The sequence below is a fragment of the Teleopsis dalmanni genome, chromosome 1 (genome assembly GCF_002237135.1).
Source record: "Teleopsis dalmanni isolate 2A chromosome 1, ASM223713v2, whole genome shotgun sequence".
Classification (NCBI taxonomy): domain Eukaryota; kingdom Metazoa; phylum Arthropoda; class Insecta; order Diptera; family Diopsidae; genus Teleopsis; species Teleopsis dalmanni.
The window spans coordinates 70,250,860-70,267,944 of NC_051846.1; the positions used below are offsets into that span (position 1 = coordinate 70,250,860).

At 31.7% G+C, this 17,085-nt stretch overlaps 2 protein-coding genes across 2 annotated transcripts in view; one reads left to right on the forward strand and one right to left on the reverse strand.

Annotated features, from left to right (window-relative positions):
- Positions 1-9,548: 9,548 nt before the first annotated feature.
- On the forward strand, positions 9,549-15,157 carry LOC119684317 (putative nuclease HARBI1). Its single transcript, XM_038098338.1, has 3 exons — positions 9,549-9,760; positions 13,696-14,387; positions 15,015-15,157. Exons 1-3 carry the CDS (start codon positions 9,549-9,551, stop codon positions 15,155-15,157), a joined length of 1,047 nt encoding a protein of 348 aa, XP_037954266.1.
- A 281-nt stretch (positions 15,158-15,438) lies between these two features.
- The window catches only part of LOC119684324 (uncharacterized protein K02A2.6-like), a 3,088-nt gene continuing 1,441 nt past the window's right edge, over positions 15,439-17,085 (reverse strand). Inside the window, exons 2-3 of the mRNA XM_038098349.1 lie at positions 15,680-15,799; positions 15,439-15,621 (exon numbers count right to left, since the gene is read on the reverse strand). Coding sequence (XP_037954277.1) covers positions 15,439-15,621; positions 15,680-15,799 — 303 coding nt within the window. The remainder of the gene's footprint in view (positions 15,622-15,679; positions 15,800-17,085) is intronic.

The window sequence follows — 17,085 nt, forward strand, 5'->3', positions numbered from 1 at the left end:
GTTGTGCTCATTTAAGTTTCCGTTCTATATAAAATCTTCTTTGCTAAATACCAAAGAAGATAAAGAAAAGAAACTGAGAGTTACTCGAAAAATTGTGTATACATTTTTCTGGATTATTCAAAAAATATTCAAAAATCTTGTGTAATGAGGTGAAAATATTACGCAGTACAATAACAAAAAGCCTAATGGTGCATTATGGCGCGCGAACATTTTTCCCACCCGGACCCTGCCACTTTGCCCACCCGGTCCATACTCACCACGATATTTGCTAAAGTAAGAGAGGTTTCTAAGAAATTTCGTTGTTTGTTTTGGTTTTTTGACATTAAAAATCCGTTACGAGAAAATCCGCCAAAGTTGCAATTAAGTGCACAAATACCACATTACTGAAAGAAAAATAAGGCGGAATTTCTTTTCAATTATAAAAGCATTAAAAAAAGGTACTTATTCCAGAAAAATATACGAATTATTAGTTAATTAAAATTTATTTACAGATGAAACGGAAGTGCGTACTTGGATGTTTAAATTTCCAACATCTCTATATTTTTCCAAAGGATTATCGAAGGTATATTATTAATTAAAAATAAAGCAATTTATTTTTGTAGAATAAAGTAAATATATAAATGTATTAACACATTAGAAACTTAGATGTGTGCCTAATTAGTGTATATAATAAACTACGAATTAAGTTGTGCTTTTATTTATAATTTAGTACTTTGAAAGTGATTAGAAAATTATTTTTTCCATGATATACTAATAATTATAAAAAAGGAAAAGTCCTGGAGTGAAATTAATATTTTTAATTATACTTTGGTTGAGTGTTGGTATTATATATAGATATTTAAATTTATGTAAATTATATTTCAACAAAACACAAGTGTAAAAAATTATATGTTTTAAAAATATATTGTACAATTTGCGATTTTTTTTGTTTGTTTTTTTCGTCAAATCATACAGACAAAAGACCTTGGACGTGCAATTGCATTCCACTTTATAAAATTGCTGCAGATTTTGTTGTTGCTTGAACAAAGTCTGCGATTTAGTCAATGTGATCTGTGTTTTTCGTAACTATTATCTTTGTATTAAATGTTCCTTAATAGTCCTCCAAACTGTGTTGCATGTTTTCATACAAATTTTAAGTAATGGTCGTTTTATGATTTTTATTATAGAAACGAGTGGAAGACTCTGTTAGGAGTTACTGACTCCATAAACCGGATATTTTATGCCTGTGATAGGCACTTTTCTGCAAAAATGCGTTGTGCTAAAAATTTAATCCGGGAAGCAATGTTTGACCAAAATTTAGCAATTAGTGTTAGCAAGAAATTGCTTAAAGTAGTGGATGGTGATAAGAATAACATACATGTTTCATTGAAAAAAATAGATTGACTTCATAATTCAATAGCAAATAACATAATTTCAAATATCTTATCTCCACCCACCACCAATAACATAATAGTAGAAAGGGTAGGAAAGGTAGAAGAGGCAATTCCAATAGGTAACATAGAGACCCAAAGAAATAGTTCGTCTTCTGAGTTGTCTCCTAGGAAAAGAAAATTGGTGGAAGAAAATCAAGAACTAAATAATAAACTAAAAAAGATTTGTTTAGATTTAAGTGTTAGGGATAAAATTATTTCAAAACAAAATTTAGAGATTGAAAAGCTAAGGGTCTCAAATAATGAGTTGCTTCGACAACTTTCAGCTGGTAAGACATTTACCAGTATCAATAAAGTGCCAGAGGGGGATAATTTAGAGGAATTTTGTGGTAGGCTCCCCCAAAATCTCCAAATTTCTGTTAGAAATTGTTTAAAGAATAGCGATAGGCCGGTAAACGGCCATAGGTATGATAAGATTTTAAAAACTCTCGCATTAGGGGTGTTTTTTTGTCTCCGATAGCCTGCATAAATAGTAGCCTTAAGTCCCTTGAATTTCGTAGTCAGAACTTCACATACGCTCAAAAGTATGTTTCAATTTTCTGTGACGAAATGTCTCTAAAAAGTCACCTGCAATATGATAGGCACCACGATTAAATTGTTGGCCTTGAAGATTACGGTGACGAGAATCGCAGTTCCAAAATTGCAAGTAGTGTTTTTACCTTTTTAGTTCAAGGAATTGGAGGAGATAAATGGTCACAGCCTTTTGCTTACTTCTTTACTAGTGGTAGTTGTAAAGCGGAAGTTATAAAGAGATATCTTATTGAAGTAATTAAGCAACTTCAAAGTATAGGATTAAATCCATGCCATTTTGTTTGTGACCAAGCTAAAAATTTTATTAGTTTAGCCAAAAGCTTAGGAGTTAGCGAAGACAATCCATTTTTTGAGGTGAACGGTGGTAAAATTTATTTCTTTCATGATTCTTCTCACTTGCTAAAAAGCACACGAAACTGCTTAGAAAATAGCAAAAATTGTTTATATTTTAAAAGCTTGAAAGTCTCTTGGGAAGATATTGTTTTATTCTACAGTATCGATTCAAAAAATAGTTTTAAATGTGCGCCTAAACTGACAAACGCACATATTAGACCCAATTCGTTTCAAAAAATGAATGTTCGTTTTGCAGCACAAATTTTCAGCAACACTGTTACTTCAGGTATGAAAACTATACATAGTTCAGGCCATTTATTTACTTAAGTCTCTGAAAATTGAAGATAGTGGTGGCAAAAATATTAAGCCTACATTTTCTTTTATTCTGGCTTCTTAATATAAATAGCCTCTTGGTAATGTGGCAATTTCTTTCCACAAAAGGTTTTCAAGTTTTATTGACCAGAAAACTTTGCCAAGATCGGTTAGAACATTTTTTTGGTGAAATTAGAAGAGGAGGTGGTAATTGCACAAGAATAACACCTTATATGTTTTCGTGCCTCTTTCAAAAAAAAATGGAGATTGCAATATGTTAACATTGTTAACGGTAATTGCGAATATTTCCCTGACTTTGACTGCTCTAATATTAACTTGCCATCCACTTCGTCACCAACAATCTTAGAAGACCCTTTCCTGTCAACTTCATCCACAGATAAACTTGTTTTAGATACTTCCTGAGAAGATGTAGACCAAAATAAAGCTCAGAGCGCATTTCTTAATAATTGCCATTTTAATATAGATGTAGACCTTAAAATATTTTTAAATCGTAATGCTTTCTCTTATATATGTGGATGGCTTTTTTAAAAATGCAAATTAATCATAATTGTCTGTCGACTTTTCCACACATTAGTGACCTTTCAGTAAACAATATTTTCATCATAGAAAAGCAATTCCAAAATTGCCATTTAGTTCAACCACCTCCTCCTTTTACTACATATATTGAAAAATTAGAATCACAATTTTCGGATTAGTTCGATAGCAATTGCTATAAATTAGGTATAGCGCAACATTTATTTAATAAATTAAAAAACGTTCATCCCTATATATGTTGCTCTAATTGCAAAATTGAAACTCTTCTATCTTTTTCATTAAAGTAAGAATTTACTTCATTTTAAAATATTTCAATCGAGATAATAAAGTGTCGAATTTTAAACATAAACAATTATGCTTTCAACATTTATAAACAGCACAAAAGTGTTTATACTCTTTAAGTGATTTTTTGCTTAAACAAAAGACATTTTAGTTTTAATTTCATAATTTATTAAATTTATTTATAATTTATCTTTAATTTAATAGTTCCTTATTATTTTTGGTTTAATATTAAATATTTTTAAAATAGTAATATTATTTTGTATATATTAAGTTATTCTAAATTGTATTTACATAAAATTGTATATATGTTAAATAAAATATTTTGGTGGATAGGCCTATTGGGGAACCGAACACCTAAAACTCGGTAACGCGCCAGCAAGCATACCTCTTAGGTGGTGCGGAAAATGCTTACATATTTAATATTTCTTCTATCACTATGCGATGAAATTGATCCTTATTGTCTACAATTTTATTAACTAGTTAAGAATTTCTTGAATTTCATATACAAAAAACATTTCACCTTACTGAAAGGATTGCTTAAAACTACAAAAAATATGTAGTAGTAAACAGTATATACATTTTTACGATTTTCTATATTGAAAAAATTTGATGCACAAGCAAAAATTGTATTACAATATACCAAACTTTTTTTGAATTTTAAAAAATTATATTAATATTAATCTTTTTAAAACAAAATATTAAAACAATGCAACCTAATACTCGAAATGTATGAACACATACTAACTTTTATAGTACGTATGATAAAAAGAACTTTTATTTTAATAAATACGATACAATTTTTTTAACTTCAAAACACTTTTATGACTAATTATATATACATATTTACCAGTAGCGAGGCGTCAGCTTTTTGGCAAGGTGTTCTCAATTTAATCAAAACAGAATTCCAACTGTAACGTATTCCCCCTACTTCTAAGTTTTGTCCTTTCCGCAAGCAAATAGCGTACAAAACAATTTATTTAAATGTTCGCAGCCTGTGATCCACTGGTTTTTATTTACCATAAAGCTGTAGCTGTAGGAAAACGACGACTTACCATAAATTTCGACATTTTTACAACAGGTATCAAATTCTTCATATCTGGAGTTGGTTTATTCATTTTATGAATTAAAATCTTTTTTTCAGAAGATCGTTTAAAAAAAGATATTTGAATCAAATGTTTAATCACACATTTATCCATTTCTAAATATTATTTTTCACTTCAAATTTCTTTAATTTCTTTCTTCACTTTTACCATTTGCTAGTATAAAATTGCAATAATGACTTTGTTTTTGGTTTATTTCCAACCTCTACATAAGAGTAAGAAACTCTCATGCATTCATTTACTCTTTTACTTTGTATTTACTATGCCCGGTTCAGTTTTTATACTGAACCATTTGCCCATATAAAACGGCCACCGTGACTTTGATTGTATTTGCACGCTTTGTATGAAGTTGGGGTTCAAATTGGTCGAGTGAACCTCTAGTCAAATGTAAAGCGATTTTCGCTCAGTCATTTCTTTTCTCTTTTGTATTTACTTTGCATAACATTGGAAGTTCACTTTTTTTATTGAACCTCTTGCACGCATTAATTTAAGAGTTATAATTATTTTACGTACTTATTTTGCGGGGTTTGTTTTCTCTTTTATTTTTATATTTGTTTGTATGTTTTGCGTTTCTTCAATATTGAACATAGTCCCAATGTGCATGTTATTTCATTTGCATGCTTTGTAATCAGAGCGGTGCAGTTTTAATTCTGAACCTTAGTATATTTGAAGAGGAATATATTTTCTCTTTTATTAATTATAAGTAATGTTGGGTGTAACTAACATATGTATGTGTGGTTTTGTTTGTATTGTACGTTTTTTGTTTATGTTAATCTGTTTGGAAAAGCTATTATAAAAAATGTTAAGTAGCAAAATAGCGAGATTATTTACTTAATAAAAAAAAGATTTAAAAAGGAAGCTTTGTTAAGGTGTTCAGTGAACACTCTGAACCATTCGACGCCTCGCCTTTTTGTGCAATATCAAAACGACTCATACCACATGATAAAAAAAAGAAGCCGGTGTCCCTCAAGGAAGCTTATTAGGCCCGATCCTATATTTATTATACACTGCAGACATACCTAAGCCAAAAAGTGGAGAAATACTAACTGTAACGTTTGCTGAGGACACTGGACCTTTATTAATTTTCTTTCGTTTATAAAGTGTTGGGTACCAGATCAGCGAGCTAATTTTGGAAGAAAAATTTTAGAACAGCTTCTCCTAAATATCATTTAAAAGAAATAAAAAGCTACGCATATTTACTTTACATTTCCAAACATTCTTCAACGTTTGCTTTTCAATCAAGCTTTTTTAGAGACTGTACTGCGAAATCAATTTGTTTTTGGTTTAAAGAACCAAAGCAAAGCAAAAGGCAGGTTATTGAAAAGAAAAACATTACACTTGCAACACGCAGTTAACGTAGCAACGGCATACGAAGGAGCGGAAATGAGTGGAATGGTATTACACCAAACCGCACATCAAAATTTTTGCAGAAATAGATACCTAAAATAAAATACACGGTATAAAACAAAGAGGTTTAAAAAGAATTAAATTTAACTTGCAACCTTCACTGAACATATCCGAAGATAAAAAAATGCTATAGATATGGCAGTTCTACACACATGGCAAAGAAATGTAAGCACAGAAATACGATTTGTCATTTCTGCAAAATGAAAGACCATTTACGAAAAGTGTGTATGAAAAAAAAAATTTTAATCAAATTACTTTGCTTTGAACATAAGTAGATAACCTGTTACATGAAGTGCGCGCAAAATAAATCACTCCGCAACTTTCAATGTTATTTTTATTAACAAATGGAATACAGTGATCACAAATTTAATTAAATCAAATGAGATAGTGACTCTAAATAAAAATCTAATAAAATTGTGCACGACTTTAAAAGATAAGTGAGACTTTTATTAAATTAAAACATTTGTTTTTATCAAAAGAAAAAAATAGTTTAACTTGTTTTGAATTTCTTTATTAATATTTTTCCACACACATCTAAAACAGCTGATAGAGACAGCATATAAAACTTGAATGCTTAACATAAAAAAGAAATAAAAGTGTGCAAATTGACTTAGAAATTATACCAATTGCAATTCTCTTATTCTTAAATGTGTAATTTATTAATAAAATCTTTTCTGTTTAATTTAGGTGGAAGGTGGTACACACCAACTAAAATGTGATAATTCGCCAGCAGTTGTTGGAACTAAAAAAGAACTTAGTTCAGCAGAAAAAATGAATAAACAAAATAAAGACATTTCAAGTTTACTGAAGGTTTCTCAACGAGAACAATCAGGATCTATGAGCGAAATCCATAACGCTAAAATCAATATTCCAACTAATGATATTAAATCGTGCAGAAAAGAAGAATGGAACGAAGTTAAAGGTTATAAAAGACCTAGAGACAGTTCTGAAAAAATGAGAAAACCAAAGCAACAAAAACTGAACTACTGGCTCAGTAATTCGGATAGATTTGATGGACTCGTAGTGGAAGAAGAAGAAGATCGACCAGCTAAACAAAAGGAAAAACCCCTTAAATCACTTCCAATTTTCGTAGATAAAGTTGAGGACGTCCGCCCACTTTTAAATCTGCTTAACGAAATTGCGAACAATAAATATGAAATAAGAGTGATTTCATATACTCGTGTTCGTATACAGCCCGGTACACCGGAAATTTATGCAAAAATCGTTAAACTGCTCGAAAGCAAGAACACGGAATTCTATACATACAAACCTAAAAATGAAAGGTCATATTAAGAAATATGCATCCTTCAGGCGATATAGGGGATATAAAAACAGCTCTTGAAGAATTTGAACATGCTGCTATAAATATTTGGAATATAAAACATCGCCAAACACACATGGTGCCTTCCAATGTTTGTTGTAGAAATAGAGCAAAAACCAAATAACAAAGATATTTACAATATAAAAAGCCTACTCCACAGTCGAGTTACCTTTGAGCCACCCCATTTTAAACGTGAATTACCTCAATGCTCAAGATGCCAACACTATGGCCACACTAAATCAGGATGTAGAAGACAACCCAAATGCATTAAGTGTGCTGGTAATCACACATCGTCTCTCTGCAAAAGAAAATCCAGAACAAATGATGTCAAATGTGTTCTTTGTGAAGGTAACCACCCAGCAAACTACAAGGGGTGCTTAGTGTATAAAAAGCTGCAAGCGTCTACTTTTCCACCACTTAGAAAAAAATTCCTAAAACCTAATGCTGAAATTGCACTCTTAACTAATCAGCATCAAGAGCAACACGAAAAACAGCATTAGTGAGTGAAATGAAAGAAATGATGAAACTAATGCTAGAAGTAATGAATCAAATAACTACCATGACAAATCTTCTAGTAAGTCTTATTTCTAAAAAAACCTCATGCCCATAAAGCTCATCCTATGGAAGGTCAATGGGCTGTCAAAACATTCTTCTGAACTGAGATTATTTCTATCAAAAAATAACGTAGATATATTATTAGTTTCAGAAACTCATTTCACAAAAAAATTTTTTTTAAAATTCCATCCTATTGTTTCTATCATCCTCCGCATGAGGACGGAAAAGCCACTTAAACATTATGAATGTACTTACCACAACACTTCAAGTCAGAAATTCAAGCCAGAAATGTTATGACTGAGAACTGAATCAGACCAATTCTTATATCTGTCATATATAGTTCACCAAAACATAATGCAAAGGAAGAAATCTACACAAAATTTTTTTCAACATTAGGAAATCGATTTATAACTGGTGGAGATTTCAATGCGAAAAATATATTCTGGGGATCCCGACTAACCACAACAAAGGGACGTGAATTATACAAAGTAGTGAGACTCTTGAAACTTAAAGTTTTTTCCATGGGAGAGCCCACATACTGGCCATCAGATATTGCAAAAACTCCCGATCTAATTGATTTCTGCGTTACCAAAGGTTTCCTTTATGAACATGTGCAGTGTAAGACCAGCATAGAGTTATCATCGGACCATTCACCAGTGATTGTCATAATAGATAAAGACCTTAGAAACAAGATCCAAAAATGTCAATTATACAATAAGCAAACCAATTGGACTATATTTGAAACAGTATTGTCATCGTCTCTTAACGAAATTGTTGAAGCGACTGAACCAGATCTATTCAGGAAGCAACATGGGAAGCTACTCCGCCTGTTGTGTGTAGCGCAACATTAAATTCAAATGTAAACAAAGATAAACAATAAATTATTTTATTTTATTTTAAAAACTAATGTAACATGTAATGCGATCGCACACGGAAGAACCACCACAATGCAAGTAGAATGTTTGGTCATAGCAAGTATGCAATTGTTATTTGACACTTTTCTTTTCTGTGCTACTATTCTGCACATGTTGATATGACACACTTGAATGTGTCATAATATTTTCTTAGCATTGATGTGGATCAACCTTTTTAGTGCCGCCGCAATTAAAATTATTAGGAAAAATAATTGTAAATTTTAGTAAAACATTTTGTATAAATAGTTTAAGAATTCATTAATAAAATTCAGATTTGAAACTGAGCTCGAACAGCTGAAACCAAATTCTCACTTTTAGTTGTATCTTCCTGCTTAATTTGAAAAAGAAGAAATAAATAATATCGGAAAAAATCTCATTTCTAAAAATAATCCTGTATTAATCCAGAACTAAAAAAATAATAAATTTGTATACCAAACAAATTTATTATTACACTCCTCCAAAAGTCTACAGGAAGAATCTAGTAATGTATACTGGGGAGAACTCAAAAAAACTGTAGGATAAACGGAATGATAGAAAATACAGACCACTTTCGAGCGAAAGCAATACTGCTCAGCAGCGTTTTTGGACATATCTCAAGCGTTTGATCGAGTATGGCACCAAGGACTTCTTTTCAAATGTAAAAAGCTTCTGCCACTTAACTTTATACGTTCATAAAATCATATCTTTTGAAAAGATTCTTTTATGTCAACAATGAGAATGAAATGTCTTCTCTACATGATATTAATTACCACAAGGCAGTGTATTCGGTCCAACCCTTTATTTGCTTTTCACATACGATTTACCGAAGATGGTAGGAATTGTAACCGGTACATTTGGAGATGACACAGCTATCCTGGCAAGTGCAAACGATTCCTCTGTAGCCTCTTTCAAACTACAAGCTGGTCTTGGTCGTATGTCGAAATGGTTGCAGCGTTGGCGCATGAAAGCAAATGAAACAAAATCTACTCATGTTACATTCACAATGAGAAGAGACACCTGCCCGGAAATTAAACTAGTAACGTAATTTATCTTTATTACATCCTCTCAACTCGATTGTTGAAAAGTAAGTCTTTTTATTTATTTTATTGTACCAAATAATACTTAAAATATTTTCAACACGCTACTTTACAGTTTCTATAAATTTGGAGTAAACAAGTAGCAACAATTTAAAGGCGATGAGTTGATGTCATTAAACCGTTTCTCCAAATTTATAAAAGCAGTTTACAATAACTAAAGAAAGGCAGGGGCGGATTAATACGATTGTGGTATGTCACTCCTCCCACCTTTAAAACGTTCACGTCCTCGTGAATATAATATATATATAAAATTTTTCCATTAGTTTATATATAAGTAATATATTTACATTAAACTATAAATTATTTATAAATTATAAATTATTCTCATTAAACTATATGTAATATAGTATAGTACTACTTTTTAATATATTAAGTATTATGCTTAAAACATTATTTGAGTGAGAAAACATAATTTATGTCATATTTTAAATGCTTTTTAATATATCAAGCACTATGCTTAAAACATTATTTGAGCATCCTTCAAATCGTCACCTGACGTAAATTGGGTTCTCATGTTTTGTAGTAATTTTTGTGTTTAAATGCATTAATAAATGTAAGTGCTGTAAATGTAAATGTAAGTGTTCTGTCTCACCCCAGAATTTAGGTGATCTAACCTAAATTTAATTATTTGATAATTGTTCAAACAAGTTTTAATCGACAAATTAAAACTTTTTAAATATATAATTTTATATATTAATAGTTTTCTTAAACATAGCATTTATATGCATAGTGTATTTGTAATATGGTATTGATGTTTTTATATAATACTAGATAACCCGACAAACGTTGATTTGCCTTATAAATTATTTCTAGTTTCTAGATAAATTCTAGTGTAGACAAAAAGTAACTTACTCATTATAAGTGTGTAAGTATGTGGTATATGCATGAAATAGGCATGGAGTGCTATGAACGAAAAGGAAAATAAAAATAACAAACGCCAAACAATATTATTTTTAAGTTATTATAGTTTATTTATTAAATTATTAATTTAAAATCAATAGATTTGTATGATACCCAGTTCCCTGGCAACAACTGTTGTATCTTCAAATTTGAATTGTCTTGTAAATAATAATAATGATAATGGGCCAGTAACATTAACCAACAACAGTCGAAGATAAAAGCACTCAGTGTGTCTTGGATTAACTGTAAATAAGCGTTCGATTTAAATAAATTGAGACATGCATCAACTGGTGAAACTTGCTTGCGGGGCATCCATTTTTTTGTTTGAGCCCATGTGAAATAGCGTGGTACTTGTGAATAGAGTAATGTTCTTGCAAAGGCACCAAAATCATCCGTACTATTACACAATTCAAAAAATGCAGTGAGTGTAGATTTAGGTGGATTTGTACCACGATCAATCACTGTCTCGTTCGTGAAAAATACACGCTGACCGTTTTCAAGATGGACGGCTAACTGAACAGCTGCTGGATCCCGTTCATGAATTAGAAAACCGAAGATACGCCAAGCAGCTTCATTGGAGCTGATGTATCGACCAATTTGGTAGAGCGTAGTTCACCTTTGAGAGGAGCATTTACATTAGTATTTTCTACTCTAAACACAGCCATATCACTGCCTTTATGGACATACTTATATATTTGATGCTCTTCACAGAACTGCAAAACTCAACATTTATATGAGCATTGTATGTCTTGCTTAGCAGAGGCGAATACGGCACCACCCGCCATTGTCCCCCTTTATCGGGATTTCTTCGACGATATATTGGATATCCTTCGGTATTTGTTATAGTATCATTAGTGAAATCTTTAGAAAAATTTTTAGTACATTTTCCATCTGTCATGCAAGGCGAAGTCGTAGAAACGAAGTGGATGTAAATGCTCGATGTTCTTGTTGGCGTAGTTACATAAAATATTAAGGAAAAAATTTTTCTTTTTTAAAAATATAAACAAAATTTATGTCAAAAAAATAAAAAATTTTTTGTTAAAGCAATAAGGATATTTTTGCTGGGTAGAGACTCCCTAATCACTTTAGCGGTATGAAAAATAGATAGTAGCCGATTCTCAGATCTACTAAATACGCATATAAAATTTGGTAAAAATCGGTGAACCCGTTTCGGAGGAGTACGGTGACTAACATTGTGACAATGTTAATTTTATATATAAGATTAAAAATTTTTATAATGATTTATAAAAAAAAATATATACACACAGCCAATAAAGTCTTCGTACACCTTACGAATTTTGATATGTGATAAAGAAACACAACATAATTTAATATTTTATATTAAAATTTTTACATATATTTATTCTTTGATATCTTAAGTTTAAATAGCAAAAGACTGAAATTGTATTCTTTTGTTCATTCTTGAGATAACGGGATAAAAGTGTCCATGCATGTAAATATAAGCCCCATAAAATCTGCGTACAGTTATAAAAAAGCTAATAAAATCGGTAGAAATTTTAAAAATAAGGCTAAATTTATTACTTTGTTGTTTAGCCACACTGTTTTAGAACTTCACTTAATCTGTTTGGCATGGAATTAACCAACTTCTGATTTTCTTCAGCAGTAATTTTCGCCCATTCTGCTTGCATTGTAATCCGCAAAGCTTCTTCACTTGTTATCACATGCTGACGAATTCTTTTTTCCAATAAATCCCAAAGATTCTCAATGGGGTTGAGCTCAGGTTATTGTGGAGGCGTTTTAAGCTGTCTTGGAACGCTGTACAAAAACCAAAATTTAACAATCCCCGCTGTGTGTTTTGGGTCATTGTTCTGTTGGAACCAAAATGACGTGGATAAGCCCAAATTATCTGCACATTGTTTCCAATTTCTTTTTAAAATGTTTAAATAACCCCATTTATTCATTGTCGGTTCTATAAATTTCAACTGACCTGCACCATCAGCCACCATGCCGTGTTTGACTGTACCAACAAGATTTTGTTTCCACACATTTGACGTCCTTACCAAAGATGCAGAACTTGCTTTCGTCTGAAAATATCACTTGCTTCCAGAACTCTGGAAGTTTATTTATGTATTTGTTTGCAAATTCAATGCATTTCAACGCATATTTTGTCTGTTTACAAGTGAAATATACGGTTTCTTTCTAGCGACTCTACCACGATATCCAGCTTTATGTAATACTTTTCTAGCAGTCTTCGCACAAATACTTTTTTAAATGATTGATTTATATATTTCACAATTTTCGAAGAAGAAACACGAGATCTTCAGCATATGGACTATTTTTCGCTTTTCTCGGACTGATAAAACCTTTGGACGCAGAGGACGCAGTTTAGAAGATAAAATTCCGGTTTTTTTTTGAAGTTCTCCACTATGCGCTGATGAATGCGTTCTTTTAATAGTTTCACCAATTTTTCGGAAACTTTTTTCATCTTTCTATAGTTTAATAATTATTAGGGGTATTCACTCTCTCTTGTAAACTCATTGCAAGGAGCACGAAATGCATGAATGCTATACAAAAACTGCAAGGCTGCGAGAACACCTCTGTTGCAGAATTGCATCATCAAAATGAATCAGCTGTTTTTGCAGCCGCATCACATTGACCAAAGAAAAATAAAAGTATAACAATGCCGCGAACAAGTGAAATACAAAAATGTATAGATTTTTTAATTGAAAATAGTGCTTTTAATATTTTGATTGAAGGTATTAACATGTTGTTAATGTAGTTTTCACTACTGTATAGTTTCTATTTGTTAGATGATGCAAATTACTGGGAAGTGATGGAGCAATTAAATGAAGACCTTTTGTTTACTTTAGTAAACCATCACGGAAATCACCAACCCGTACCCAAATCTATTCAATGGAGATCTACCATTCTTCAAGAATTTGATGAAGGCCGTTTTCGTCAGATGCTTAGAGTAAATTGGAACGAATTTTCCTTAATACTCTCACTAATAAACACTAGCGCGGAGTTCACTAATTCACATTCAATTCAACAATTCCCGCTCGATCTTCAACTTGCTATTGTTTTATATCGTTTGGGTTCATCAGGCGAAAATGCGGCTATTCGTAAAGTCGCTACATTATTTGGTGTTGGAGATGGGGAAACAATTTATAAGATACCCCGAAGAGTCATTCGCTCCATATTGGAGCTGCAAACCAAATTTATAACGTGGCCAGATGTAGCTGAACGACAAGATGTAGTGGAGAAAACCTATCACGAGCATCCACATTGCATTGGATATATTGACGGTACTGAAATAAAACTTGCCGAAGCACCAGTGGTTAACCATACATCCTATTTTTCAAAAAATAGAGTGTATTCAATAAAAGCACAAGTCGTATGTGACTATCAGCTGAAGATTCGACATGTCGCAGTTGGTCACTATGGAAGTGCACATGATGCTCGCATGTTTCGTACAAGCGCTCTCTGCATCCAAGAAAATTCTTTATTTTCTTCGGAACAATGGTTAGCAGGCGATTCTGCTTATCCATTACTTAAAACTCTTATAACTCCGTTTCGGTCAAACTCCCAACAGCTTGACTACTCCAAACGTAAAACTTTTAACTTACGCCATAGCAGATTTCGTGTAAGGATTGAACATCGTTTTGGACTTCTGAAGGAACGCTTCGGTAGCCTTAAGGAGTTAAGAATCCGTATTCAGAATGATACAAGTCATAATTTTTGTTCAAATTGGTTCCTTGTTTATTGCATATTGCACAACATTTTGCGACCTTCATGTGATGATACGGAACACGTGGATTACGTACATGACAACGATGAAGAATCTGATGAGCTTATGCAGAATGAAGCTAGTCAGAGAACCAATGAAGGAGCTTCGAAGCGCAAATTTTTGTATAATTTAATGTTCGGTAATCAATAATTTACGAATACCAATATATAAAACATACATATATGTATATATATTAAATATATAATTAAGAAGTCAATTGCGACATTACTTTTTTTCCAGTAGGTTTATTTCAAAACAATAATAATGTTTAACAACGTATACATATATATTATATAATATAAAAATAATTAGTATAATAAAAATAGTTATTTGTTATATTTTTTATCGATTTCATATTTTGCAATTCTTTCTTTCATTTCCAGTTCCAATCGTTTCAATTCCATGTCCCTATCCCTCCACTTAGCTTCCATTTCAATTTTTTTTTCTTCAATAGCAATTTTCCGCTTCTCAATTTTGCTATATGTCTCGTGTTTTATTTTTTCGAAATCTAACTTTTTTTCCTCAAATACGTGTTTTTCTCTTTGTACAGCTAGCTGGCTTATGGCAGAATTTGAACCTTTTTTAGCAATTTTAGGGGATGCGAGTGGGGTAGTGGGGCTTTGCACAGCAGAACGCACGACTTTCGGTGCAGAGCTGGATGATGTGTTGTCTGCAGACGATTCAATAAAATGAACTTCGTCGCCTAGCGCAGAACTAACTGGTGGCTCTGGCAATGTGTCCGTACATATTACAAGCGGCTCAAAATTAGACATGCGTCCAAACACTTCATTCAAAAGTTCAAAGTGTGGACACATTTTCGTAAGTTTCGCTGAAATTGATAAATAGATAAATTAATTCACAAATGTATATGTATATAATATTATATTTGTGAAAACTTAATTAATGGCCACATCGTTTTAAATCATTGAACGAAACGCATGCATAGCCATAGATTAACATATCTCGAAATTTTACTAACCGTCAATAGTACTGCCGTCCGATTCATTTAACAGTCCTGCGCCAGTTGCGGCAAGCCAGTCGTTCGCTTTTCGATACTGCGCCTTTAGATGCCGTACCTTCCACCGTACAAGGTCCCACGTTGCATCCAACTGAGTCTTTTCTAAAAATTTTTTATAAAAAAATTGTGCAGTTGGAGTCTGTAAAATTAAAAATAAAAATTAATTAAGAGTTATACAAATAAAAACAGGAAGTAACCTCAAATTCTGCTTCCTCCTCCAGAAATTCTATTATTTGGAGCACTTCTCGCTCCGTCCACTTCTTGTGCGGCTGCAACCTTTTTTTTTTATTAGCTGGTGCTCCGTCCTCCATTTTTATCTGAAAATACATCGCAAAAATTTTAAATAACCAAAATTTGTATAATATTTTAGCAAACTTACCTTTCGCTACCAAATTCAAATTTAAAAATGAGAAGCAACAAATGTCAAAACAGCTGATTTCTGCCATTTCTGTTTTGTTGCAATCAAATGTATATAGGTTTTAGTATTGGAAGATTGCACGCAATTGCACGAAATTTTGTGCGTGTATTTTGTTGTTGTTATTTGCATTCTCGTACAATCTGTGCATTTCGTGCACCTTGCAATGAGTTTGCAGGAGAGAGAGAATACCCCTATTGTTCTTTCGTGTACACTGATATCTCTTCCCCTTGATTCCATACTTTAAAATAGTAACTACTTAAAAATTAATTAATCTCTCTAAATGTTCAATTCAAATGCTAAAAAATATCAAATGAGCAAAAAATAAGAACAAACTGCTTAAAAATTAACGATATTATCTAAACAAACAAACTGTACGCAGACTTTATGGGGCCTATATTTACATGCAGGGACACTTTTATCCCATTATCTCAAGAATGAACAAACGAATACAATTTCAGTCTTTTGCTATTTAAACTTAAGATATCAAAGAATAAATATATGTAAAAATTTTAATATAAAATATTTAAGTATGTTGTGTTTCTTTATCACACATCAAAATTCGTAAGGTGTACGCAGACTTTATTGGCTATGTGTATATAATTATTTTTGAGTTTTAGCCAGTAATGTATTTAGCAAAGAATACTTTGTACCAAAGAAGATTTTATATAGAACGGAAACTTAAATGAGCACAACACAAAATAACAAACACACTCTCAGAAATTGCACTAAACCATCTCAAAACGTACGATTATTTCCAACTTGAGAAAGTTTAGGTATGTGCGTGAAGATAGCGTCGACGATAAGTCCAAAATGGAATTGGAACATTTTTCGCCGGATGAAAAATGCAGTATAGTTTAATTAAGGAAAAATTTATTATTTTATTAAATTTAATGCAGCAAAAGGCATTATTAAGTAGAAAATTGAATTAATTTACTATCTACATTCAACTTTTATGTGTAAATGATGTAATTTGTATGAAAAATGAAAAATAAAAATCAGCCCCAAAAGATGCGGTCACTAATTTATTAATAACTTTTAAACTAGAGGTACCATTTTTTTCTTTTATAGCTCATTCGAAAGAGGATAAAATTACCTTTCATATAATGCAAAATTTTGTATAGGTTGTTCGATTAACTTAGGAGCAGTACTGCGATGAAGATAGAGATATCATTTTTAAACATTATT

Coding starts and splice junctions, on each gene's coding strand:
- LOC119684317 (XM_038098338.1), top strand. CDS start 9,549: ATGGTAGGAATTGTAACCGGTACATTTGGAGATGACACAGCTATCCTG. Junction 9,761..13,695: donor CCGGAAATTAAACTAGTAAC/GTAATTTATCTT, acceptor AATAAACACTAG/CGCGGAGTTCACTAATTCAC. Junction 14,388..15,014: donor CCTTAAGGAGTTAAGAATCC/GTATTCAGAATG, acceptor CTCTTTGTACAG/CTAGCTGGCTTATGGCAGAA.